This window comes from Callospermophilus lateralis, chromosome 3 (genome assembly GCF_048772815.1).
Source record: "Callospermophilus lateralis isolate mCalLat2 chromosome 3, mCalLat2.hap1, whole genome shotgun sequence".
In the NCBI taxonomy this organism is placed as follows: domain Eukaryota; kingdom Metazoa; phylum Chordata; class Mammalia; order Rodentia; family Sciuridae; genus Callospermophilus; species Callospermophilus lateralis.
Window position 1 is genome coordinate 96,176,582 of NC_135307.1, and position 12,333 is coordinate 96,188,914.

The 12,333-nt window shown below is 34.2% G+C and overlaps 1 protein-coding gene across 3 annotated transcripts in view; it reads right to left on the bottom strand.

Moving 5' to 3' along the window:
* Nucleotides 1-1,202: 1,202 nt before the first annotated feature.
* Sppl2a (signal peptide peptidase like 2A) overlaps nucleotides 1,203-12,333 on the bottom strand; it is a 43,802-nt gene continuing 32,671 nt past the window's right edge. For 2 of the 3 annotated variants that reach the window (XM_076850780.2, XM_076850778.2), the window contains 3 exons: nucleotides 9,841-9,918; nucleotides 7,725-7,885; nucleotides 1,203-1,454 (listed from right to left, as the gene is read on the bottom strand). In XM_076850780.2, coding sequence (XP_076706895.1) covers nucleotides 1,380-1,454; nucleotides 7,725-7,885; nucleotides 9,841-9,918 — 314 coding nt within the window. In that variant the 3' untranslated portion in view covers nucleotides 1,203-1,379. Of the gene's footprint in view, nucleotides 1,455-4,953; nucleotides 6,077-7,724; nucleotides 7,886-9,840; nucleotides 9,919-12,333 lie in introns of those variants that run through there. The other variant, XM_076850779.2, reaches the window with a different exon arrangement.

Sequence of the window (12,333 nt, forward strand, 5' to 3'; positions counted from 1 at the left end):
AGTTAACAAATAAAAGTATCTAATGCTAAATTTAATGCAAACATCAAAGGTCTGATCCATTTTGAAAGACATTAATTTTATCTTTTAATAAGTTAAATTGGTCTTAGAATGAGAGAATAGATTTCTTCACTTTTTTTTTAATGTGAAAGGATTTTGCTATGCTGTCCAGGCTGGTCTCAAATACTCCTCTTTCCCCAGTCTCCTGAGCATCTAGGACTACAGGTGTGTGCCATCATGCCTGGCTTCTGTTCACATATTTTGTGTATTATTTCACAGAAATGCAAAATCCTGTTGCTTTTGCAATCACTTGTCATTTAGAAATTTCTTAGAGAAAATAAAAGAAAATGGAAAAACAATGTGCATTTCCAGGAAAATGTTCAAAGCCCCACCTGGGATTTTACGAAGAATGAGAAAAAAGATTTTTCCAAGTTGGAAGTTACAGAGTGAATAACTGGCTCAACCCACTCATTTTGTAGGTGAAAAAACTGAGATACAAAAGTACACTTGTACTTGTATGCTTCCAAGGTTAATAGTTGTTATTTATGGGGAAAAAGTGAAAATTAGAAAAAAGGTAACAGGGAGGGGAAAGGATGTTACACATAGTGAGCCACATATATTAATATATAATTGGATCAGAATTTTTTTTTTTAAAGATCAAACCTTAACAGCAGCAAAGCCAAATTTCAAAGATCAGAAATACCAGCTACATCTTCAAATAATGGTGTACCACTACAAACTAGACTTCAGTTTTTGTGTCCTTTAAATAACTTCTGTTTCTTTATATCTGGAAAAATATTCTAACACACATTGCAGTCTGAAGTAATTTAGTTTCTCAAGTTTAAAAAAAGGGTTGTAATTTTTTAAAAAAGTATAAAAATGTTTATATTTATTCCAAAATAATATGTTTCTAAACTTGGTATGATATGAGGTCCAAATTTTCACTGTTATCTGCCTTCTTGCATGGTCTTAAATACTTCATTTTATAGAGGAGATAAAATATGTCTAATCCTTTAACAAAAAATAATCTTGCTTTGATAGTTACACTTTGATCTATCATTAGAGTTGAAAGAAATATATTTCAGTAAGGAAAATACAAGGATTAATCAATATTTTTTTTAGAAAAATATACTGTATACAATACATCTTAGAAATTACACAGACCATATACTTTTATTTAATGCGAAGGCACAACTTTAACATAATTAAAAGTAAATGCGCTTTAATTATCTATTAAATAATTGTCTGTATCAGCTCATAAAAATATATATTTGCAAACACATCATTGAAAATGCTTTTGGATTGTCAATTCAGGAATTGAATTAAAAAGTCAAACTCTTATTTGTAGAAAATCAATAACATCATTGCAGGTCCATATAATATTATTGTTGGGCAATCTGTTCATCAGTAGTCACTGAGTTTTCTTCATTTGTTGAACAGTCCAGATGGTCCATCATCTAGGCATGAATAAATAAAAGCTGTCAGAAAATGAAAACTTTTAACTTGCCTCCTATATTCAATAATTCAACAAAAGGATTCCTAGTTTCTATAAAAGACACAGTGGGCATACACAGAGGGCTCCATGGAACTAACATTCCTTTTGTAATACTGTTCTGGTTCAATATCCATGCTCATAAGGAGATGGTTAGGGTAATAACAAATTTTTCAGGAAGCCTAAACATGTGACTCAGTGCCAATCTGATAACTGTTTTCTTTGGACCTTCCATTACTTTCATTTTGCAACGTGAATACTGCCCTTCATGGCAATGAAAATTCCACCACAAAAGGAAGATATTTCTGATGCTTATTCTAGGACATAATTCCACTTTATCTACCCATATAAGTGAAAAATCTAAAACTGGATCCAGATGTCACTGTGAGAATACCTACTGGCTCTGGGACAGTGTAATCTTATTGACACCTTGAACTGATCTTAAGAAAATTTAAGAATGATACATGGAATTTTTGAAACATTATATAACAAAAATTTCAACTAAAAAACAAACTTGAAGGCACTTAAAGGTCAAATGATACTTGCAAACAAAACCAAGACTATGTTTGCTATATGGACTATTTTAAAAGTATTACCTTTAAGCTTTTCTCAGTTGGGTTTTTCAGCTCTGCCCATATTCCCATAAAAATCGTTTTATATTTGGGAATAAAGGAGAAGAAATTGCTTAACATTTTCAGCAATTTTTACCCTGTTCTTAAGATAAAACTACTTAAAAATAGAAAAAAAGTATTTATTGTCTTTGGGCTGGATATGAAACTCAATAGTAGAGCATTTTTCTAGCATGCATAAAGGCCTGGATTTGATCCCCCACCACCATCAACATTTAAAAAAAAAAATCTTTGTTTTTTGTGAAGATCCTCGAAGACTTTTAGGCTACTGATTAAATTTTAGTAATGTGATACACTATTTTTGTAAACTGGTTCTAAAAGTTTTAGAACACTAAGTTTTTTTGAAAAGTAAGAAATGGGGGTTTTCTAAATGGGGGTTTTGGATTTGCCAAATAAACAGAATACAACATGAGCTGAGGCTTTCAGTGACAATGTCTCAACCAATGGAGAAAAATTAAAAAGCCCAGACCTGTCAATTCTCTGGGTCATATCAAGTCCTCAGTCAGTTCTGTGGTCCTTATTTGCCAAAGATGTCCCCTGCACTCCCAGATTAATTTAGTTACATGTTCACAGGAATTATAGGGAAGAAGGGGGAATAAAGGAATTGGGATATAGCTCAGTAGGAAAGCACTTGCCCATTATGCATGAAGTCCTGTTTTCCATTCCCAGTATCACAAAAACAAACAAACAAAAAATTAAATACAATAAAAAGTTTGGAATTATAATACCGTAGTTCAGAGATATTTATTCTCTTACATATTTCCAGGTTTGTGGTGTTTAAAAATAAATAAATAAAAGCCAAATTAAGACAGGTAACATGTATTAAGCACTTCACTATTTGAAATATAAGATGAAATTGCTGAACAGTTAATATTTTTTTAATTCTTTTCATTGTCAATAGACCTTTATTTTATTTATTTATATGCACTGCTGAGAGCTGAACCCAGTGCCTCACACATGCTATGCAAGCTTTGACCCCAGCCCATGAACAGTTCATTTTAGTTACAATTTAAATGAGGAAAGGAAAGGAGAAACATGTGATATATATATATCTATCTATATATATATAGATATATAGATATATAGATATATATCTATATATCTATATATATATAGATAGATATATATATATCTATATAGGTCCCTTGAGAGAGAAAACTGAAGCAGCATTGAAAGTATGAATGGTGGTAAAAGTCTTTCTTCCACAAGACCTGCTTACTCTCACAACCATCCCTAAAGAAATAAGGGCTTCCATATTCTATGTTATAAAATGCCTCTTCTTCCTAATCCCCAGGTACCTCACCAGCATTAAAATCTTATCACTAAATATAGAAACATGAAGTAAAACACTTTTCAAAGTCAATTTCTTGAGAAGTAAGCATATCTATCCCCTATTCACTTTTCTTTATTGAATATTCAATAAAACCAGTGTAGAAGCAAATAGCAAACTGAAAGTAAGCTTTTATAACACATCAACATAGATAATAAAGTTAATTGGCAAAAGTGGTATAAATTTTCATAATATTTATAAATAGACAATTTGTAGTTTGGAAAGGTGTCCCTTGAAATTGTGTCAGTTAACCTGGCACTTTCTGATAGCTCTACTTACTTAGAATTGAACCCATCTCCAGAAACAGTCTAACAAAACTCACTGAAGTAGGTAACTGGAGTTGTTGATCCTCAAGCAGAGTCATTCTAAGTATCTCTGTACTCTGACTTTTCAGTTACAGCTTGTGACTTCTAAAAATAAGTAAAGTACTAATGACATTTAACAGAGACAAACTCACTATTTCTTAGACATCAACAAACTGAAAACTTACTATCTACCCAGAGTAGAATAGCCCACCAGAAGTTATATAAATCTAACTTCACTGATTTAATATTAGAAATAAAGAAACAAAAATCCCCTAAGATGGTTCCTCTTAATTGTTCTACATATATCAAAATAATTATGACTCTGCTTGATTTTTCTCTTTAGAGAAAAATATATTTATTTACGTTAATTAGAACTAAGGTTTTGAGTAAAATTGAACCAATGGAACTGAGTCCTGTAGTTCTTGAACCACTTCAGAAAAGGTTCAAAAGAAATATAGTATAACTAGCTTTGGGCTGTAGAAAAAAACAGTTAATATTTCCAAATCAGCATTAGTTTAATGATAACCCTATAGAAACATTACTTCTTCTGATGTGAGAAATTCACAGAAAAGGCTGACTGTCCTGTTTTCCTCTACCTCTCTATTCTCACTCACTCTCTGTGAATGCCAATGACATTGCCACATTTCTGTCTGCATCCAAGTCTGTCTCCTGCCCATCAGACCCATTTATTCAACTGACTGTTATTTCTTTCTTTCTTTCTGGTGAGTCTATAAGTACTCTGAAATGTCCAACACTGAATTCACGTCCAGCACTTAACATATCCAATACTGAATTCATCATCTTCTTCCCCAAATCTGTTCTGTCGTCCATTCTTTCAACTCTACTTCCTATGCCTCTCCTCATACTGAATCTATCACCAGACACCAATAATTTTGCCTCCAGATTTCTCTTGACATTGTTGACTTGACTTTAATGTGGGTTACAAGACTCTACAGACTCTCACCCTTGCTTCCTTCTCCAGATGTCACCTCCTGTAGCTCCCCTAACCTCCCTCAACATTATAGCCATCCTGAACTTCAGTTCCTAGCATGTGCCATACTCTCTCCCCTCCAAGCCTTTGAAGATTTGGTTCCTTCAAGTTGAACACATGACTCAGCCTTAAAATTTCAACATAAATTTAACATTCTTTAGAAAACCTTCCCCAAATTGCCTGTGGCCCTGTCCTGACAATACTGGATGTGTTGTCCCAACTCCTTATGAAGTAAATTTCATTTAAAATGAGAAATGAATTTTGAGACTGACATGAGCCGTTCATAGTTAAGAGTCCTAAGGTTTTTCACATAAAAAATATTCTATCATGCAGATATGCCTAAATAACATTGACAGAGCATTCATTTCAGGTTTAAATGGGTCAAGATTGGCTTTCTTTAAAATTCCTAGAACAAAACCTTGACACCACAATGTTATGTTTAAGGTTTTTTCTTTATGGAAGTTCCTGATATTCCAGTAAAGTCTGTTTGCATTGAAATTAAGAAGTGTTGAGAAACTCTTTATCTACTGAGGTCAGGACCATCGCACTGAACCCTTAGTGAAGGCACTTAGTGGAGCAGTTACCTCTGCTTTGCCCTATCACAGCAAACTTCCCTCGTCCATCCATCCTTATGCCTGTGTATCAGTGGTCTCATGAACAAAATGAGAAAAATTCTGAGTGAGTGGCTGAAATTCTATCAATAAAGAAACAGTTCAAAGTTCATGTCCATCTGGTGGTTGGTCTATAGTGTCATTTGTACTGTTATTTAACAAGAGATAGTTAACACAGGCTATTATAATTGGAAAAAGCACTGGTTTAGAATTCTTCTGGTTAAGTCTTGTAATTTCTTTTGAGATTTGGATAAATAATACCTGTGTTGCTTACCTCACAGTGCTGTTGTCTCAATTTATATTAAACTACTTGGAATGTTTATGGCCACAAGGTTCTTGACTAAGCTAGTAAAATAACTTTTAATTTTTCCATGAAGATGACACCCACAGTTTTTTTTGAGTGTGCGCTAAGGATTAAATCCAGTAACTCACACATACTAAGCAAGAACAGATTTTTTATTTTTAAAGATTTAAAAAGAAAAAATAAAAGTATATCCTGCAATATATATTCTACTACTAATCTTTGAATGCCACACCCCCCAAAGAACCTCTTAGCCTTTATTTATTTATTTATTTGTTTATTTATTTATTTATGACAGGATCTCACTGTGTTGCCCAGGCTGGCCTTGAACTGGGCTCAAGTGATCTTCCTGCTTCAGCCTCTTGAGTAGCTGGAACTGCTGGTGTGCATGAGAATACCCTGCTCTTTTTTTTCCTTTTCCTGGTAAAAAAGAATCATTGGTATTGACAGAAAAATCATTAGCAGTGTCTGGGATTGAAGCCAGGGCACTTTATTACTCAGCTACAATCGCCAACCCTTTCTTTTTTTCACTTTAAGACAGAGTCTCCCTAAGTTGCTCAGGCTGGCCTCAATCTTGCAATCTTCCTGCCTCAGCCTCCTGAGTCCCTGGAATTATAGGTGTTACTACATCCAGCCTAGCTATAGAATACTATAAGTAGTTTTACATTTCTTTATTTAATAAATGTTTATTAAGCATATCTATGAGATAGGAATAAGTTATAAAAAGCCTATTCTCATGGCTCCTTAAGAATCAAAATCTTGCCTGGCATGGTGGCACATGCTTGTAACCCCAGCAGCTCTGGAGGCTAAGGTAGGAGGATCATAAATTCAAAAACCAGTCTCAGCAACTTAGCGAGACTCTCTCAAAATAAAAAAATACAAAGGGCGAGGATGTCGCTCAGTGGTTAAGCACCCCTGGATTCAATCCCTGATACCAAAAAGAAAAAAAAAAAAAAAGAAAGAAAGGAAGAAAATCAAAGTCTAGTAGGGAATGCAGTAGTCACTAACAATAAAATGTGATAAATTCATTGGTAATGGTAGGTGCCATGGAATCTAGAAATGGGACATCTAGTGCTTGTGAATTCAGGACAGGGCCACAGGCAATTTGGGGAAGGTTTTCTAAAGAATGTTAAATTCATGTTGAAATTTTAAGGCTGAGTCATGTGTTCAACTTGAAGGAACCAAATCTTCAAAGGCTTGGAGGGGAGAGAGTATGGCACATGCTAGGAACTGAAGTTCAGGATGGCTATAATGTTGAGGGAGGTTAGGGGAGCTACAGGAGGTGACATCTGGAGAAGGAAGCAAGGGTGAGAGTCTGTAGAGTCTTGTAATCCACATTAAAGTCAAGTCAACAATGTCAAGAGAAATTTGGAGGCAAAATTATTGGTGTCTGGTGATAGATTCAGTATGAGGAGAGGCATAGGAAGTAGAGTTGAAAGAATGGACGACAGAACAGATTTGGGGAAGAAGATGATGAATTCAGTATTGGATATGTTAAGTGCTGGACGTGAATTCAGTGTTGGACATTTCAGAGTACTTATAGACTCACCAGAAAGAAAGAAAGAAATAACAGTCAGTTGAATAAATGGGTCTGATGGGCAGGAGACAGACTTGGATGCAGACAGAAATGTGGCAATGTCATTGGCATTCACAGTGAGTGAGTGAGAATAGAGAGGGAGAGGAAAACACTCAAGAACTGTGACCAAGAAGTTTCTGCCATTAGGGGCACTACTGATTAACTGAGGTAAAACAAGACAAGGAAGACAATATGGGGATATTTTGATTAGGGTTGACACAAAATCTTTGTTCAATTTAGAATTTGAACTTGGGGCTGTTAGTGAGAGCAACATCTACTATCTTATAGAATTATGTATGTTTCTTGTTATTTTCATCACTGGCCATCTTGTTTTCTTTGATGCCTCCTACGGTTTGATGGTAGTTTTGTCTTGAGTCACCCACCAGGTTTTTGGCATTAGATTGCAATGAGAGGTAAGAACTGATGTTGCAGCAGGCAGACATATATATTCTTCCAGCCAAACTCAGTGAATTGTTAAGTATAAGCACATACCTGGTAGCTGCTACCTTTCCAGAATTTTTTCATTTCCTTACGTCTCCAAGCAACAATTGAGGCAGTAATAAGTGTGCAAGGTACTAAATAGAGAAGAGCAGGTTGCCCTCTTTTCATCAGTGTCAGAACAACAAATGTAAGTATCATACCAACAGCATAGGCTGCAAGAAGAATATCAAGCATTAGTTATTTCTACATGCTACCAAAGGTAGATTTCCTCCATTATAGTTTTTCAAATATTTTTAAGAACACTTTTGTAATGACTTCCTGTCGTAATTTCACTGTTTTCCTAGATAGTAATGAGCAGAGACAGTCTATAGAACTTTTGAAAAATTTAAAATTGGAAAAATATAATAACTTAAGAAAAAGTACCAATTGTTTCTCGTTATTAAGAATGTTGAGTTGTTTACATTTTAAATAACTCAATCTGTACCTATAGGAAGCAAGGGTTGCTTTGAAAAAAATTTTCCTAATACTAAATACATATTTCCCAGGCTTCTTTAATAAGCACACACCAAACATTATGTGAAATTTTCATAACGATTCATGGTTTCCTTATGAACATAAGTTCTCGGACTATTAGAACTGGAAGGACCTTTGCAGACAGTTTAGTTACTCATTTTAAAAATGAGGAAATGGAGGATAAAGGAAGTGGTGTAGGTTGCTCAGATTTACGGCAGAATTGATAAAGCCTCGGGGCTGGGCTCCAGGGGTAGAGTGCTTGCCTAGCACATGCGAGGCCCTGGGTTTGATCCTCAGCACCACATAAAAATAAATAAAATAAAGGTATTGCGTCCAATTACAACTAAAAAATAATTTTAAAAAATTGATAAAGTCTCCTATTATCTGTCTCAATGTGTTCTTTTTTTAAAGAGTGAGAGAGAGTGAGAGAGACAGAGAGAATTTTAATATTTATTTTTTAGTATTTGGCGGACACAACATCTTTGTTTGTATGTGGTGCTGAGTATCGAACCCGGGCCGCGCGCATGTCAGGCGAGCACGCTACCACTTGAGCCACATCTCCAGCCCCCTCAATGTGTTCTTTAGCCTGTCATGGTCATTAGTACTGAAATCTAACCCATTAATGTCTTTAAGAGTACCATAATTAGGGGCTGGGGATGTGGCTCAAGCGGTAGCGCTCGCCTGGCATGCGTGTGGCCCGGGTTGGATCCTCAGCACCACATACAAAACAAAGATGCTGTGTCCACCAAAAACTAAAAAATAAATATTGGAATTCTCTCTCTCTCTCTCTTTTTTAAAAAAAAGAGTACCATAATTAATGACTGCAGACCAGCTTTCTTATTCCTGTATATTCTTTTCTTTATCTCTAACTTAGGTGTTCTTTCTTGTTGTCAGGATAATAATTCTTAGCAACATCCTTGTCTAGTACTAATATATATTTTTAAAAAAATAAATGATAAAGTATTTTGGAGGGGAGACTAGAATCTTTATTATTCATTTATTTATTTTTAATGTGGTGCTGAGGATCAAACCCAGTACCTCACACATGTGAGGCAAGTGCTCTATCACTGAGCTACAGCCCCAGCCCACTATATTAATATACATTTTTAGTTTACTGGATTTAATTCCACTGTAGACTTGAAAACTTTGCTAGAACAGCATCTAACTGGCTCTGGTGCAGATCACTGACTTAAGCATAAAGCACTTTGGTGTGTGAACTTTAAGATATCCATTTGATATGTTAAGAAATAGTAGGGTATATTTTGGCTTACTTTCTTTTATTAACTCTGTTCTCATTAATAAAAGTAGAGGTTTAAGTGACAATTACCTTTGCTGTTCCAGGTGAGATACTATTGTGTAATAAATTAAAATACAAACTTTGCATATCTTTTTAAAAAAATCTAGTAATAATCAATTTACTGACTATTTGTGTACCAGGTATTTTAATAAGCATTATACATCTAGTTTTCTTTTTAAGCCACCAAAACCTTGTGATATAAATTGTAAAGTATAATTACACCTTTTGATAGAAAAATATATATTAATAATTTATGGCAAATAATTAGAATTTGGGACTCCTAAGTTTTAGATCTTTGTCTTTTCTTCAGGCATCCCAATTCAATATATATATAAAAAAAGAAGAAACAAAATTTACCAATTATAGAAGAAATATAGTATATAGAAGAAGAACCAGTCTGAACATCAAATCTTCTACAGTATGCAACCAACAGGCCTAAAAAACAAAAATAAAAATTCCACATTATTTCTTTAAAACAACACCAGTAATACAAATTCAATTATTAACTAAGGGGAACAATATATATTGTTCTATATTTCACTTTCCTTTTTGCATTATGAGATCATTAAAGTACCTCAAATTCTGGAAAAATTTGATATACTGATTTCCAAAATTTAATGCTATATTTTAAAAAGATTCCCTAGGGGCTGGGGTTGTGGCTCAGAAGTAGAGTGCTTGCCTACCATGCGTGAGACACTGGGTTCAATCCTCTGTACCATATAAAAATAAAAAATAAAGATATTGTGTCCATCTATAACTAAAAAAAAAGTTAAAAAAAGATTCTCTAAACCATTAAACAGTGTTTAAAAACATGATTTTTATTACTTGTTCTTTCATGTTATGGAAAAATTTTTTTAAATGTTTCACTACAAAGTATATTGAATAGACAAGTGAGATTACATAAAATGAAAAAGCTTCTGCATAGCCACAGAAATGATCAAGAGTGAAAATATAACCTATGGAATAGGAATACTGAAAATCATACATGTGATAAGAGGTTGATCCAAAATACATGTGGTACTCCCAAAACTCAATGATCAGAAAACATAACCCAATTTAAAAATGGACAAAGGAGGGGCTGGGGTTGTGGCTCAGCAGTAGAGTGCTGGCTTTACACGTGTCAGGTCCTGGGTTCGATCCTCAGCACCACATAAAAATAAATAAATAAAATAAAGGTACTGTGTCCAACAAACTCTAAAAAATAACAAATATTTAAAACAAAAATAAAATGGATAAAGGAAGCCGATGTGGTGACATGTGCCTATAGTTCCAGCTACTTGGGAGGGTATAAAGCAGTATGATCACTTGAGCCCACAAGTTTGAAGCCAACCTAAGAAACATAGATAGATTGTCTCAAAAAACAAAACAAAACAAAGGACAAAGGATTTAAATAGACATTTCTCAAAATAAGATATACATGGCCAATAGGTAGACGAAAAAATGTCCAAAATCACAGATCATGAGAGAAACGCAAATCAAAACCACAATGAGATATTACTGCAGAACTGTTAAAATGGCTTACATAAAAAACTGAAAAGATAAGTGTTGGAGAAGATGTGAAGAAAAGGGAATTGCACACTATTGTAGGGAATACAAATGAGGATAGCCATTATAAAAAATGATTATTTGATGTTCCTCAAATAATAGAAAACAGAACTATCATATGATTTAGCAATTCCACTACTGGGTGTATAATAAAGAAAGTGAAATCAGTACGTGAAGAGACATGTGTACTCCCATATTCACTGCAGCATTATTTACAATACCCAAGATCTAAAATCAATCTAAATGTGCATTAATGAATGAACAGATTAAAAAATGTGCTATATAGAAAAAAATGAGATATTATAAATCCTTTAAAGAGAAATAAATTCTGTCATTTGTGACAACATAAATCAAACTGGAAGATGTTATGTTAGGCAAAATAAGCCAGGCACAGGACAGATACTGCATGATCTCACTTGCAAGTTGAATCTAAAATAGTTGAGTTTAGCTGGGTGTGGTGGCACATGCCTATAATCCCAGTGGCTCAGGAAGCTGGGGGCAGAAGGATCACAAGTTCAAAGCCAGACTCAGAGATCTAGCGAGACCCTAAACAACTTAGCAAAACCCTGTCTCAAAATAAAAAATAAAAAGGGCTAGGGATGTGGTTCAGGGGTTAAGTGCCCCCAGATTCAATCCCTGGTACTCACACCCCCCTCTAAAATTTCCCAAAAACAAAAAATCCCCCCCACCAAAATCTTGAATTCATACAAGTAGAGAGTAAAATGGGAGTTATCAGGGGCTGGGGTGAGATATTGCTCAAAGGTTAAAAATTTCACTTAAATTGGAGGAATAAAAGCTAAGGTTTATTGTACAACATGGTAATGACAGTTACTAGCCCTGTGTTATATTCTTGAAAACTTCTAGGAGTAGACTTTAAGTGTTCTTATCACAAAAAAATTAGTATGTGATGGTGTATGAATTAAAGAAAGTAGACAAAATAAAACTAGTAGTAATTTAAAACACCAGTATGTGAAGTAATGTATATGTTCATTAGCTTGATTAAGCCATTCCATAATGCATATGTATTTCAAAACATAAACACAATAAATACATACACATTTTGTCAATTTAAGTAATATATATGTAAGTATGTTTAAAAATATACTTAAAAGGCATCAAGGAAGGCAATTTAACTGGGATCAAAAAAGTTTCCTTGAGCTAAAGATATAGTTCAGTTGGTAGAATGCTTGTCTAGTATGTACAAGGCCCTTGGTTCAGTGCCCAGCACAACCACTAAAAATAAAAAAAATAAAATTAAAAAAAAAAAAAATAGGGCTGGGGATGTGGCTCAAGTGGTAGCGTGCT